The sequence below is a fragment of the Oxyura jamaicensis genome, chromosome 12 (genome assembly GCF_011077185.1).
Source record: "Oxyura jamaicensis isolate SHBP4307 breed ruddy duck chromosome 12, BPBGC_Ojam_1.0, whole genome shotgun sequence".
Lineage (NCBI taxonomy): Eukaryota > Metazoa > Chordata > Aves > Anseriformes > Anatidae > Oxyura > Oxyura jamaicensis.
In genome coordinates this window covers 19,653,187-19,668,627 of record NC_048904.1, presented here as the reverse complement: position 1 = coordinate 19,668,627, position 15,441 = coordinate 19,653,187, and the positions used below count along the sequence as shown (strand labels likewise).

General features: G+C 39.5%; 1 protein-coding gene across 7 annotated transcripts in view; it reads right to left on the bottom strand.

Moving 5' to 3' along the window:
* CNTN4 (contactin 4) overlaps nucleotides 1–15,441 on the bottom strand; it is a 294,079-nt gene that overhangs the window by 83,868 nt on the left and 194,770 nt on the right. For all 7 annotated transcript variants that reach the window (XM_035337706.1, XM_035337710.1, XM_035337704.1 and 4 more), the window contains one exon: nucleotides 9,636–9,731. In XM_035337706.1, the coding sequence (XP_035193597.1) occupies nucleotides 9,636–9,731 (96 nt within the window). The remainder of the gene's footprint in view (nucleotides 1–9,635; nucleotides 9,732–15,441) is intronic.

Genomic DNA, 15,441 nt, shown 5'->3' with positions numbered 1-15,441 from the left:
TGTGACAGCCCAACGGAGACACAAAATTCTGTGAACAGACAATAAGAAGGGAAAATTGTACGGACATTTACTGTCTCATTTAACATTGCATCACAAATGCATTGGGCCAGAGCAGGTCTGCTGGCACCAAGGGTGAATAAACAATGTATGCCAGATGAAAATTTGGGTCTGAATGCTTGTGCCAAATTCTGTCCTCGACTGTGACCTTATTTTTCAACTCCTGTTCACAAAACCTACCCCTGCTGAAATGAGGCAGAGATGGGCACAAGTAAGAGGCACAAAGTCAGGTCCCTACAGTAGCATAAATCTAAAATGAGCTTGGCAGTTATGTTGTTGGAAATATTTGCAATTTCACAAATTTCTCAATTAAAACAGCACGGTATATTCTCTGTGTTGTCAGAAATATCAATCTGTTATATGGTCAGAAAATAAAAGTGGTAAGTGAGTTACAAAAGCACATATCCCTCTCCCACATTAGGAAATAATTTACCACTACCTTATCACTATGTTGATAAACCTGGTACACACACTGAATCAGCACTTTTAGAGAAAGGATTATGTCAGTTTAATTTTAATCTAATCCATTTCTATCTCCTGAGAAGCTTTTTACTTCTTGCTTTTAATAATTTAAACACCGACTGTGGCATAATATAAAAAATAAATGACGGGAGATGCACTCTAAATGGAAGCTACAACTCTCAATCACTTTTTATTTAAATGAGAATTTCATATGCCTGGTTCTAAGTTTAATGAAACCTCTTCTTGCTGAACTGTTATAATCTTCAACACGTAGAGCCGGGCACAAAAGCATGCTGCCTTCCTGCAGCTCCCTGCTCACAGGCTTGCCATAATGCTGCTGCAGAAAAAGGTGCTCCCAGTTAATGTTGTTCTGCCAGGCTCTGGAGAGCTAGCCACAGCTCTCAGGAGAGCTTCTCCCCTTTGTGTGAGTAGGGATCTCACCTAAGAGGTGCACACTGCAAGGTGCTAGAATTGGCAGCTCTGGGGACGTTATTTTCTTGTTCTTGGCCTGAGATAACTTACTTGGAGGTTTTAGAGCACAACAACATATTCACTGGAAATCACTTGTACACGTTGATACTTTATAAACGTGAGGATTTTACTACTGATTGGGTCATGTGAGTGGCGAAGGAGTGAGAGGAGGAATCAATAATAGATTCAGATATTTTTGCTTTCAAAATTTGATTATACCTTATGTATGTGAAAGGTGTCTGCCAACACCTGCCCCACCACCATTGCTGGGTGGTTTCAAACACACTGAAAGCATCACTTGGTCAGTGCTAATCCAAAACACTTCTATTCTTCCCCAGCCACAAGGGAGTGACTTACCTGCTTGTACTTTGGCTCCAATCTTTTGGCAGCAACCCATGAAGGCTTCTCAATGACCTTGCAGCATTTTGACAAATAGTTAAACCAATGAATCAACACTTGCTAACAGCCTAGCAGATTTTTTGCTTCGTTTCCTAGAGAAATGGAACTTTTATAACCATGTTGCCTATCCGTCTGTGAGATACCCCTCTCTAAATTAACTTCTCGTTAATTGGAACCAAATTCGACCAAGCAGCAAAGGCTTAAGAAGCCATTAGGATAGGAATGAAAGAGGAGGAACTATTAATGCCTCAGTAAGGGAGAGGTGGGGTAGTTCAGCACTTCTGCTGTCTGTTTGGCAAGAGGCAACTGGACAGTCCTGGGTATACAGGTTGCGCAAGAAGTGCATTTTGAGAAAGCTCTGGGCATCCTGCACTGGAAGAAACTGCAGGGAAATAAAGGCTGAATATTTAGGTTACTGTGGTAAAGCAAGGTGGGGATGTAAAACATAGGAATTGTCATCCTAACAAACACAGAAAAGTAACAGCACTTGTCTGATTCAACTTTCTATCCCTCTAAAGGATTCACATTAATGGGAATGCACCATAAGAGAAAGATCTGGCACTGAGAAGCTGATTTAATACTTATGGGAACACGTGCTTAAAGGGTCTTGTCCCATATCACTCTGAATTGGTCGCACAGCATAAGAGCAACCTGAATCTATGTATTGGCATAGATGTTGCACAGTAGGCAGAGTAGGATAATGCTGCTTGGTTGGAATTAAATAATCCACTGGCTTTAGATAGGCATTAGATGGAAACGTCCTTGGCCTCTTTAGCTGTATGTTATTTATTTTTTAATTTTTTTTTTGTCTTTCCATTGCCTTTTCCAAGGCTGACTGTATAAATGCTTTCCAAAGTTTTAACATAAGGTTTGCTTAATGTTGACTCTAAGGGCAGCAATGGAGAATATTACAAATTCTTCTTCCCATTTTATGAATACATTTCTAACCTTCTTGGAGGTGAAAGCCCCCACACGTTGCTCCTGAGATGGTATGAAAATGGCTGACAACTGCCTTTTTCCACCAGCAGTGCTCTGATCAGTTTTACAAAGTTTTTTTGTTCCCCTTGCACTCTGCAGCTGGGGCTGTACAAGTGAGAAGCCCAGATCTGATTTGTGCAATAGATTATTTACGAGACAAATTCCTCAAACCATTCATCATGTAACACAACACAGGCTATCAGCCATCCTCACAGCCAAAACATTTTCGCTGTTTCCAGCCCATGAAGTGCCCATCATCGCTTTTAAAAATATATAAATAAAAGGAGAGAAAAACTGACCAGATGAGAAACCAGGCATTAATCATTTTTTCTGCAGAGCACAGAAGTGGTCCTAGCACCACCGTAATCAGTAAAGTGCTTTCTGAAAAACATGTCTGGTGTCTACACTTCACTACCTACCATACAGCATGAAGGGCTGAGATTGAGATGAAATCAGAATTGCCATCTCTTCTGTCAAATGCTAAAATTTAGTTAGTTCTACTTGATTAAGCTGTGCAACAGAACTAAAAGTTCTCTCAGATATTGGGGGGAAAAAAGGCAGGAGAGAATGGGAAAAACCTGAACACATCCATTATGTGAAAAGATGTGAAAATAATTCTGTCAACATTTCAGCTCACAGACACAGAGTACATGGGTGTATTCCAACAGCAATAATAGCATGAGTTGGGAAAGAGAGATTTGAGCCAAACTTTAATAAATTCCCTCCTCTTTGAGGAGATGGACTTTTTCAAGTGCATCTAGGACATGGGTGCTGCAAAGAGGGGCAGAAAACTTGTTTTCTTTTAGTGTGTGTGTGTGTGTAATAGCAATGCAAATGCCTCCAAAACTGATCAGTTCTGGCTAGGCCTTTTCCATAGAAATGAATGATGACAGACAGATGTGCAAATGCTAGCACACTTTTAATTGGTGAAATGTCGGCAGTTTTATGCGTCAGTAGATCAAAATGGTCCTGGACCACCAGGAACTTCTTCAAAGGCCATAAGCATGTGAGGTGGAGGAGGTACACCCTTCAGAAATGCCAGCAAGTTTTCATTTGCATATATAAGCACTTCACAATCTAAAAAAGTTATCAGATAATTTATTTTTTTTCCACAGATTACCTAGATAAATTAAGATGAGTGAGAATAAATGTGTTATATGTAGATGTGAAGAGTGGTGGTACAGGCTATGGAAAGACAGACCTCAGCACACGACAAGCCTCTAGGGAAAGTAAAGGAAACACAATTTAAATAATTGAGTAATTCAGAGATCATTTTCACCAGTTCCCCACATACATTCATCATTTCTCACAACACTTGGAAATCTGAAATCTTTTATTCGATAGGATTTTCCCACAAGGGCAGGAAGGCAAATGTCACGAGAACATTGTGTATATAGATCTTTCATAAAGATGAATAAGAGAAAATCTGGGGAAGGGGAAAAAAAAGTGAAGAAAAGCCCAAAAGACAAATTCATTTATCTTCCAAAAGACAGGAAGGGGAAGGATTTTAGGGATGGATTTACAGATTTGTTTTTCTACTTGTTTATGGGTGTGCTACCAACTGTCAAGTGAAACTTGCACACCTTTCTATGACTGTATTTTTCTAATCTCTAGACTCACAATGAAATACCAGGGATGTTAGAAGGTAGCTGGAAACTGTAGTTGTTAAAATATTAACTAAGCCTGCCCTGAACTGCAAATAAATCTTATAAAAGTGGCAGCTAAATAACTCAGTTCCCACAAGCTTGAATAAAAACAACTATTTGGCATAAAAAATGGTTTGGTTTTTAAAATTTCGAGATAAAGTTAAAAGGGTAAGGACCTCCAGACACTTCACAGGCATATCCCCTATGGAATTCACTTGTGTTTAGAGCCCTGAGAAACACAAGAGAGGGCCTGCTTCATTTTATTTTATTTTATTTTATTTTATTTCATTTCATCAGGGGGTGTTCTTTTTCTCTAATTAAATTTATCTTGCCAAATTTTATTAACAATACTGAAAAAAAGAATGTTTTCACCAACAGCTTTAAATTAAACAGACTATTTTACATTTCAAAATGCTTCATTGTCTCTAAATATATCTAAATGTAATAAAAAGGCTTAAAAACACAAAATGGAATGAAACACTTCGGACAAACCCAAGTTATTTTTTGTATTTTTGTTTTCATTTTGGCTAGCGATGCCCCCACATCAATTATTCATACAGCTCTTCCAAGGAGAGACAGCAGATGGTATTGATCTAGGAGTGCTTCAAAAATGTAAAGCAATATAGCGTTGTTTTTATGGTACCCAAATTACAGGACTCATCCTAAGAAATGCTGAGATACCATATCTGGCCTCATCAAAACAGTCACAAAAACTTTTTGATGCTCTTCATGTTTCCAAAACTGTTACTGTGTGATTTAAGTAAGTAAGAAGCATGACCAGGTATACACGTCTAGTCTAGATTTTCAGTTGTCTTTTCTTGTCTACAACGTGACCACTTTCTACCACTGCTCATTGTGCACCACATGCCGTGTTCCCATAACTGTGTTTACTCTGACATTATTTTTTCCATAGAGCTTCATAGGTAGACTGGTTGACAGATGAACATCATTTGCCTCAGGATAATTATTTCAGGAAAACATTAACAACTCAGGTAGACTTTTTCTACTACTACTTACACTGATTTAGTGTAAGTGAACAAGTAGGAAAGGAGAAAAAAAAAAAAAAAAAAAGAATTGAAAATTTCTAGCAGGCAAGGCAGCATAAATACGGCAGGACAGGCTTCCAGGGCTCAGGCACTGACTGCTCTGAGAGTAGAAAATATGACAAAAGCAAATGTTTGATTTGCATTTATTCTGGTTTTCAGCCCAGTGACTTCCTGATCTCCAGATGAACATTTATTTTCCAAATTTCCAGCATTCAGCAAGCACTTCATCATAGAATGCAATCACATCATTACACTGCTTAACAAAATATAACACCAGGATGCACTGACCTGACAAAATAGTGACTCTCTGTTGAAAATGTACCACGAGAAACACACATTTTGTTTCGAGGAAGAAAGAAGCCTGAATTCATATGGTCAATCTCCAATTCATGGTAAAATAAAAATTAAGGCATGCATGGAGATACCGTAATTGTTCTGTGCACGCTGTATGTGGTCCACTTTATGATGCTGAAAATACTTGTTAATCATTTGGACTTGTTTTCAGGATAAAATCCTGGTAACATATGAGTAATAGGAAGTTTTTTATTTGGCATCATTAAGAAAAAAAAACCAAATCTCTCAACAACCAATGTACATAGGCCAATGTAACTTCACTTTTAACTGCCAGCTCTTTAAAAATGGGTAATTCCAAGTAGCAAAGTATCAGAGTGAATTACAGATAAAAGGATAAAGGGCTGGATACAGACAGACATTTATAATTTTAGTACAAGCCCGGATTTTGAAGACCAAGATGACCAATGACACAGCCGTGGACAGGGAATGATTCCCTTCTAAAATATGTAAATTTCCTTTATCAAATTTCTGCAGATAATGGGGGCTCTAAGCCTTGCCACTTGAGTCAATTCAAAGCTGAGGAAAAGCTGGAACTGATTTTCCCTCTCAGACATGGGAAATTTTTCCCGTCAGTAAAGAACTGTTGAGCCTGCACCTTTGGCACCCTGAAGGATACCCCAAACTCTGTACTCAGGAATCAGCCAGTTTATTTTGTTGTTGTTTGTTTTTCCCCGGGCTTCTCCCATTCTGGTGAATACCCTCATCATTTAAGCAACAGCTACTCTCCATTTTATTATTATTATTATTATTATTATTTTTAATGTAATTTTCAATGCAGAACAGAAACTAAAGTCAAAAAAAAAAAAAAAAAAAAAAGCCTTAATGTAGAATTTTTTCCCCAGGCAGTCCTATGTTTCAGAGTTGGTCATTAATGTCCCCAGGCACTTTTGCAAGGATGATAAGTCAGCTTTTCTGTCCTAATCAAATTCCAAAATAAGTAATTGCATTTCCTCCATCTTAATGCCACTCACACTTTCAACTATATGTATTATTTCTCACTTCTAGCCTGACTGTTTTCTGCTGTTGCACTACCATGTTAAACAGATGCAATGTTATATCCCAGAGGTGGCATAGCAAGGCATGGGGAGGAACTGATCTCTACAGTTTTGCAAACACTGCCTTGGACCCTTGGGATGGAAGTTGCCAATGAAACACCATCATTTTCCGACATACAGTTAGTTTCCAGTGATATCGGATATTCTCTTATGAAGCTCCATCTGCCCAGAGCTGGAATAGGAGATAGCTGTGGTAATTGTGCAATAACTGCTAGAGACCAAATAGTTTCTATTACACTGGGAGACATACAGTTGGCTGACGGAAACGCGATGCACATGATTGAAAAGCATTAACTTTGCAGTTGTGACTTTTAAAACTCAGCCTTATTTCTAAACTTGGGAGGAAGGAGTAGGAGGAAGGAAGGGAAAATGAAATTATTTTCACAGAGAAGATTAATTCCTGCAGAACAAAGGTCTCAGTCTCAATTACCTGGAACTATTTTGACTTTCCGTGAAATACTTTCTATGCAAAGCAGAAAACCACCATGGGAGTACCCAGCCCAGCTTGGGTACAAAATTGTAATAGTATCAGTTTAGACTAATTGTGGATCTGGCTTGATACAAACAAGATAATTTTCTAGCTGGAATAAAGCAGGCCATAAAACGTGGCCAAGTAGGAAGATATCTCCCATCCAAATGACAACAGGAAATAATTACCCTTCAGTTTTCTGCCTGTCTGGACTCCAGAAATGCACTCACCTCTCTGTCACTGCAAGGTGCTCTTTCCTTCCTACAGAAATCTGAAATAACTTTGGGGGCTTTCCAGAGTGTGTTTGCATCACCAGCGAATACACTCAGACCAATGCTTCCTCCTGAATGACATCTCCCATAGCATCGCAGACTCCAAATGAGTTCATGGCTGGTCCACAACCCATCTTCAGTGTTTTTTAATATCTAGCTTTGGCAGCTTCCTAATGAGGTGCTGCAGTGAGACCCATTTCAGGGGGGTGAGGTGGAAAGTTCCCTCCACACAGACCAGAGGGCATGTAATTCTGGGGTGTACCTAATAAATACAGGAGCCACTCTCATAAAAGTTATGTGCTGCAATAACGAGTAATTTTGTGGGTTTGGCATCACAGGTGTAAGAATCACCTTCAAGTAATGAATATCAGAAATGTGAGATATTGAAGCTCTCATGATAATCTCCTGAACTAAAAGGAGAAATAACATCTGAAGCCAAAAGTGAAGGAGGCCCTTGCTGAATAAATGAAGTAGGTAGGTATGTTTGCCATACAGCTCCTTCCCCACAGTACGAAACAGTGAGGTTTCCCATTGCCAAGACTAGAGGCTGGCACCTGAAACATGCCTTATATAAAAGTACCACACAACTCGAAGGCCAGAGCACACTTAGTACTGCAAAACATTTGTTTGCTGTGCTGAATGGGCTTTATCCTGATTCCAGAGAGCTTGTGGTCAGGTTGCCCTGAGAATGTTTACAATTCCAGCTCTCGATGTGTAAGCAGTAGCAGGCCTCATGGGTCACGATGCCCGCAGGCCTGGGCCCTTTCCTCATTCTGCTGCGTGCTGGTGGCACGCTGGCCGCCCTGACAAGGCCTCTGCCAGCTGGTGAGAGTGGCAGGGGAGCTCTGTAAGCCCTTGTCTCGTTGCATTTGAGTGCGAAAAGCAGCCTAATGGCAAATGGCTCGCGAGGCAATTGTCCAGCTGATGAGCAAGGAAGAGGACAGACAGATTTCAAAGCATGATTGCAAATTTCTTTAAAAGGGATGCAGAACTGCGGAAGACGACCACTTGCTGATGATATACCGAAATACCTTCTGATAGACCAGCTCACCACTGTGGCTGGTTGTTCAGCTGCGGGCTGTGTGGTTCCACAAACCTGGCCCCCAGGCCTGATGGCAGCCACAAGGACGGGAGACACGATGGGCTGACTGCTTCTCTAAGGCTTTGTTTTGGGTGTAACAGTGGACTTCAGAAGTCAGCCAACCAAGACAGGATTGGCACAATTAAAACAAGTTTTTCTCAGTTGAAAGAATTGCTCTGTTTTAAACATTGATACTGTCCTGTATAGATCAAACTGCACTGAAGTAATCGCTACGTTATATATTAAGACATATATGCCATTTCCCCTGTTCTAAACAGTGAGTATAAGAAGTGACAGGTGCAAAAAAAGACAATTTAGTAAGATTTTAAGAGGGAATAAATTATTATTATTATTTTTTTTTAAACACAACTACAGTATGGTCTATAGAAGGACACATCAGTAAGACCATTCTAACATTTGCAGATTTCTTTTTGCCTGTCTGCTACTACAGCTTTTCCATTTCTCCATAAAAGTCACAAATCCGCCTCTTTTTGTGAGGTGTTAAGAGATACCAGTGACTATCAAGAGAAGACAGGCTGAATACTTTTCTGCACAGAGTCTGTATTTTCAGACATTCAATGAGCCTTGAGTTACGGTTAGTACCAATCTATTATAATTCCAATGGATTTAAATATGTCATCGGACAAAAATGATAGTGCACAGAGTGGCATATCTTCAGAGACTTTTGGTAGCAGGGTTGCCCATCATTCTGTCTGGTGCTTCAGATTATGATTTCCAGAAAAACAGGTGGGGCATGAGCAACAACAATGAATACTGCAGTGCCTGCAGGATCCCTATGTAATTTATTGGCATGGTATTTCCTCCTCTCCCTTACCACTCTGCCTTGCCACTCCCTCTCGTAAAAACAGTAGGAAAAATATGTACTGCCATTCAGAAATAAATCATTGTATTAGACTTGGACAATCACTAACAGAAGCTGAGTACCCACAAGACAAAAACAGTGACAAGAAGTGTCTAAAAAACTAAAATAATAATGAAAAGATTATGTAAAAAAGTAACTCTATCAACAACCTTCAACCTTTTTTCAGAAGATACACAAAAAAGAGGTCAAATACAAAAACGCTTTTGAAAGTTCCATGCTCCACAAGGTCTTGGCCATGTCTTCTCCCTATCACATACTGCTCTAGTTTGCATAAGCTTTCTCTGCCCTCATACCCAACGGGAGATCTCCCTCAGTGTTTGCTCATCATGATCACTCAGAACAAATCATTCAGACTGGCACCACCACAGAGCTGTTCTTTAAATTTTCTGAAACATAGCCTGAGAAATAAAACATTGCAAATTGCCACTGGATCCTCAAAGCAAAAGAAGTAAACGGCCTTACCTCCAGAATGAGGTGGTGGTCCACACAACAGCACCATGCCCTGGCCCTGGCGGACGGATACAGTGCTTCTTGTTCTGGTCTTGAAGTTTTCGAGATCTGCCAAGAGAGAAATAAATCATTTAAAGGGAATTGTTTCTTCCTGATGAGAACAGAAGGCTCATTAGGACTTTGCTGTGTGACAGGGAAACAAAGCGAGCATCAGCTTGGATGAGAAGTTCATGGGAATTGGGTGGACTACAGAGCAGCAGAAGGCTGCTGTGGCAGCCAACTACCAGAAGCAACAAAAAGAACAGAAAATGTCTCCACAAAGTTTCAAGGTGTTGTTCAAGGTAAGGGGAAAAGCTTTTGATTTACCCAGGGCAGAAGAAACATCCAGAGAAAACTCCACCAACGCATAATGCTGTTAGAGCTTTTTCTTATAAATTTAAGAATTATTGCCTTAAACGATCGCAGCTCCCAATTACCTTACAACCCCGTTCTGTTTCCCTTTAGGAGACTTGTTACCGATGCCCTTGCAACCCATGTGTAGAAACCCTTCCTTTCCCATAAGGAAGTCTCCTGTTAATAAGTATGTTAGCCACGCAGTGCTTTAATTAAATTCAATTCCTTCTTCCACCTCTCTCCCTTTGCTCTCCTTCAGGGGCCATGTACTGCAAAAATGCAGCTCCCTCTCTTGCCTTGCTCGCTGGATTCAAGAAGCTTGCTATTAAATGATGAGGTGATGCTCTGCGAGCTGAGCAGCGGCACCACTTATTGATCAGCACCACTGGCTGCTGCGGGAGCAGTAACACACTGAATCACTTTTGTAGCCTTTTATCTTTAACAGTCCCTTGCATTTCAGGTTTCATTTTTTCTGCTTTCAGTGTGGCTGAGCCATGGTTTAGTGATTGCAAACCTGTTGTCAGTGCAGTTGGGAACTAGAGGAAACATAGGTGATAAATATTTAAGAGCAGGAATTAGTAGGAACATCATAATAATTTTAAAAGTGTGAAAAATTAAGCCTTGATTTTTATCCACTCCTGATTTTTTTTTTTTTAAATTATTATTTTTTAAGCACTGGTGTGCATACTTAAATAAGTAAAAACAATCAGAAGTCACTTTGTTTCAGAGTGACTAGTACGCAGGCCACCCCCTCAGAGTGGCCTGAACTGGAGCTGAGCACATTGCATGTGCGCATGCAGTGCTTGCTGATGGTGTATACCCACTGTGGCCACATTCCCTTACTCTCCTGGTAGCAGATCTTCACTTACATCATAGTAAGTTAATTATGTAAATAAATACAAATCGATCTGAAAGAGCTGGGCTATCATGCAGATCAGCTGTTATTGTTCTGCTAGTACTTAGAAACCTTGCTCATGGATACATCCTGCTAAAGTCAAATTCAGGACAAAATCCAGACAAAAATGGAGCTACAATGGCAGCAACAAGTAAAAATTTTTTTTTTGTGCTAGAAGTCATCATGAGATTTCCAGCACAGGTCTGCCATACCCTCATGCTCTACGTTTCATCATTCCAGGGATCTCATTATAATTTCAGCTTTTTCATTTGCATTTCAGAGGATAAATATTGTGGTTTGAGGGAGATTTTAAGAAGATGCTGCACTGCTGTGAACTACTCGTGAAAACAGAAGCAGTCCAAAATTCTGCTCCAACCCATGGACAGAAGCAATGCTGACCAAACCAAGGTCATGGTGCTGCCTGCATCGGCTGCCAGCTCTGTTGTATAATCAAACTCCTTGGGCAAACTGGGTTCACACAAAAGGTTCAAAACTAGATGAGTTTAAAATTGGTCTAAATGTAATCTGGGTATCAATTTAGCAGCAAGTTCACAAGTGTGAGCTGTTTGCTCAGGCTCTGTCTAGGCAGAGCAATATATAAGCAGCAAATCCTCATGAAGATTCAAGGTCATGTAAAGCAAGAATAAAGCAATTTATGATACAGCATATAGATAAGGGAGACAATAAAGCAATCACAGAAAAATTTATAAGAGTTAAATAATGTATAATACGAAAGAGTCTTTGTATTAGTATTTAGCTGTAACTGTTTTCCTCTGTCTTTGCAGCAGTAACTAATCCATTATGCCCTGCGCATATACACACATATACCCACACCATTTTAGAGACTGCACTGAACTCAGTTTTCAGGCACAAATTCTAAAAGAGCCATATGCAGGTCTGCTTCGGAAGGTAAGAAGGAAAAAACTGCATCCACTCTCATCCTGCACGGTTAAGCCTACTTGTACAGTGCTCTAGGGAACACTTCAGTTAATCACGGGGGAGGGAATAGGAGAGGTCTTTCATTACCAATCATAAGAAACAGCATCTGCTTGGTGACCCAGCAACTCCCGATTATAATAGCGTGGAGAGAAAGCGCGTGACTCAGTAGTCTAAATGCAAATCTAGTCCTCAAACTTTTTCTGCAAGGAACAAATAACCTATTTGTTGACACAACAGCCATATATTTATGACAAGAAAAGAGCTGCTACTAGGAACAGAAGTCTCCGTGTGGATGAACAACTAGGGAATGATGGAAGAATGGTCAAAATCAATTAGAGGTAGCAAACAAAGCAGAACATTCATCATTATCATTCCCGGTGCAAACTATTGAGTTTTTAAAGTCAATTGTCAATTCCAAAAAGCCTCATGCATGTGCTAAAAATCTGTCTCTGAATAAACTAGCAAGATTAAGGTAATTATAAGAAAGACTAATGTCTCATCAAACTGATTGGACTGATTATTCTGATGCCTTCTGAAATCTACACTTCAAATTTATTTGTGCAGCACCTAAATAGTAACATGAATTAATAATAATATAATTATGTTTGAAAAATTTTATTAATAAGAAACTTCATTTAAACATCAACTTGCTATGCGATCTTTTCTGAGAAGTTAGGAATTGTATCAGTATTGTTGAATGGTTGCAAAGTGTACAGATCAGTGATGTGCTGATTCAAGAGGTTCCTCTGCTTTCACATGCTGTGCAAAATGGACAAAACATTTCCTACAAACTTCTGCTCAAATGGGTGCAAAATATTGCACTGAAATTTTGCACAGTTGAATTCCCTGTACATGGAGGTAAAACTGGTTGGTAGACAAAAGTTAAACACACTTGCTGGATACCTCCCCACAGGAAGCTTTCATGCAGGAGTAGCACTCCAACATTTTTTTTTCCTATTTCTGTTATTGTCTTCCAAAGGAATCACAGTTGTCTTGTGCCCTGCCTGGAGAGTAGCAAGAAATTATTCTGTGTACTTTTGACATTAAAAATCAATGGGACAGTAAAGCAGGAAAAAAAAAAAAAAAAAAAAAAAAAAAAAAAAAAACTTGCAGCTGGAGAATGACTCTGAACTACAATGTAAATGCTTTAGTTGGTTGTGTCTCCCTGAAGAGCCTCATTCCCAGGGCGGTGGGGCTGTTCAGCATGTGCTGCAGCAGGGCTGGTCGCTACCCATACCTGTCCTTATTCGGCTCCCTCACGATGCCTACACCTTGTTACAGTCTTCCACACCTTATTGTTCATCTGTTTCCCCTGTGTACATTGTCAACGTGGTCACTGTCTCCCGATACAAATATTTTTGCCCCATATTTTGAAAACAAAAGAAACCAAGTTCTTGAAAAACTGTTGAAGATATAGACAATGATAGGAAAAAAGACGATTTCAGATTTGGGAGGGAGGCAGTGAAAGCCTTGAACAGGTCACTCTATCAAAAGGAAGCAAGACATTTCTGGTTTACCTGCATAAGTATTGTCACAAGGAGACAATGCCATCTCTTCAAGTGTTTGCTAGCCTAGTGGAGGAGGATGTAACAAAAAATGTTGGTTAGGAAGCTGAAGTCATGGAAACAGAAGTTCCGTAAGGCTTATTGTGAGTGATGGTGATCAGCTGCTGGCATAAATTACAACAGAAAGCAGAGGGTTCAGCATCCTTGAGGTCTGCAGATCAAGATCACCTTTCTAGAACATGTACGAACAGTAACTTTTATCACACTTAAGCAGCCAGGTTCAGTTAGGAATAAACTGGTGGAAATATGGCATTGATAAATGGGAGCTATGTTACAGGGCACTACATCCTTCTAGATGTCTGGTGCATGAAACGCTGGGGAGTAGGAGGAGGCCTGGAAGCCAGGGTGGTAGTCTGGTGGCCTGATGCCCACCAGCAGACCTGAGAGTCCTGGAGGTGGGTTCCTGGGACTCGGCAAAACAGTACACAAGAAATCTGAAAATAACCACGTTATGATTAATTATTTCAAGCTCCCCACAGGGTACTAAATACCTCGTAACAGAAATAAAAGACATGTTCATTTTCAGACTTTACAGTTAAATGTTAGATATAATGCACTGAGCATCAGTAAACAGAAGGGAGAGAACAAGATGAAGCAAAACAATGCCTGGAAGAGATAAGTTCATTAAGTTTTAGCACGCAGGCATCTTTGAAATTTAATTAAATTTTTTAGGGTGGGAATTGCTTCAATTACAGTGATCTTTCACTGCCTAGATCAAGACAGGAAGGAGCCTTAATTTCAATAAAAATATTTACACATTAAACAAGCAAAACATGACCAGAATCAAGGACTGCTTACATGGGCAGAAAGATGTATTGTTGGAGCCAGGATCCCTGCATGCACTTTTGGTGAAAATGTATTTGTTTGGTGATTCATATTTGTGGCACTAGGCAGTATACGACCATTACGAAATACTCCTTCTATTCATAGGATGGAAAAGAAAATCATACAGTATGGCAGATGCAATAAGGATATAAAGCTACCCTAAGTGATCAAAGCAGCAGAAATCTGCCTGAAAAATCCTAGGTCATTTGAGTGAGCAAAGAGTGCAACTCACTGTATTTTGTTCATAAACTCATCACTGAAACCAAATCAAATGGCAGCAAAATACTGATTGTCAATGATGCCTCTCTCTTCATACACTCACAAGTACAATAAAACAACTGCAGGCCTGCACATTTCTACTAAGTGGTTATTTTTAAATGAAAGAAAAAAATTAATTAAAAGTTACTGTAGACAATAAAAACGTGATACAATCATTAAAATGTAAAGAATGAAGAAATACAACTCCAGTAGGTACATAAAGTCTACATAAATTGTTCTGCATGTAAAATTCTATGTCCTTTGAGGTGCAAGAGCTACTCACAATCCTGTTTCCTAATGTGTGAGTATTTAGGACTGAAAAAGAGAAACAACAACTAAAAACTCTCCAATTTTAGTGTGATGTGTGATTTAAAATAATTAAGATCAGATATTTGTAGATCTGATATCAGATATATAAAAGAATTCCCTTGCACGTTGTTTTTTGCCCTATTTAGTTTGGACATTCTTTCTCTCTATTTCGCAGGCGATTGCCAAATTGATCAAGAGAAATTATGGAGGAAGGAAATAGTAGTACTTATTCTGGAGGTCAATGTACTGCCAAAGCTTATTTGGAGCGCACAACACTAAACCGACTCCAATGAAAATAGAAAATATTGTAAAAGCTCCAGTTACTTCAGTTCTGTATGAGGAAGAGATTAGCAATGTTTTCAGTGCATAAAGGAGACCATTCAGAGGGCACACGCAGGTTAGTGTACTTAACACTTAATCAGACCTCATTCAAGGAGTGAGTGAGGATACCATTTAAACTTCATTTCCACAGTGTCACTTCTCAATCAGATTTCATGGACACACACGAGTATAAAGGTACATGTATTTAATCCGTGAAAAACACATTGATTTGTGCCGCTGACTCTCTACTAGCAATGGCACGACCTTGGGAAAGTCACGTAACTTCTCAGTGTCAAAGTTTGCACACTGCTAA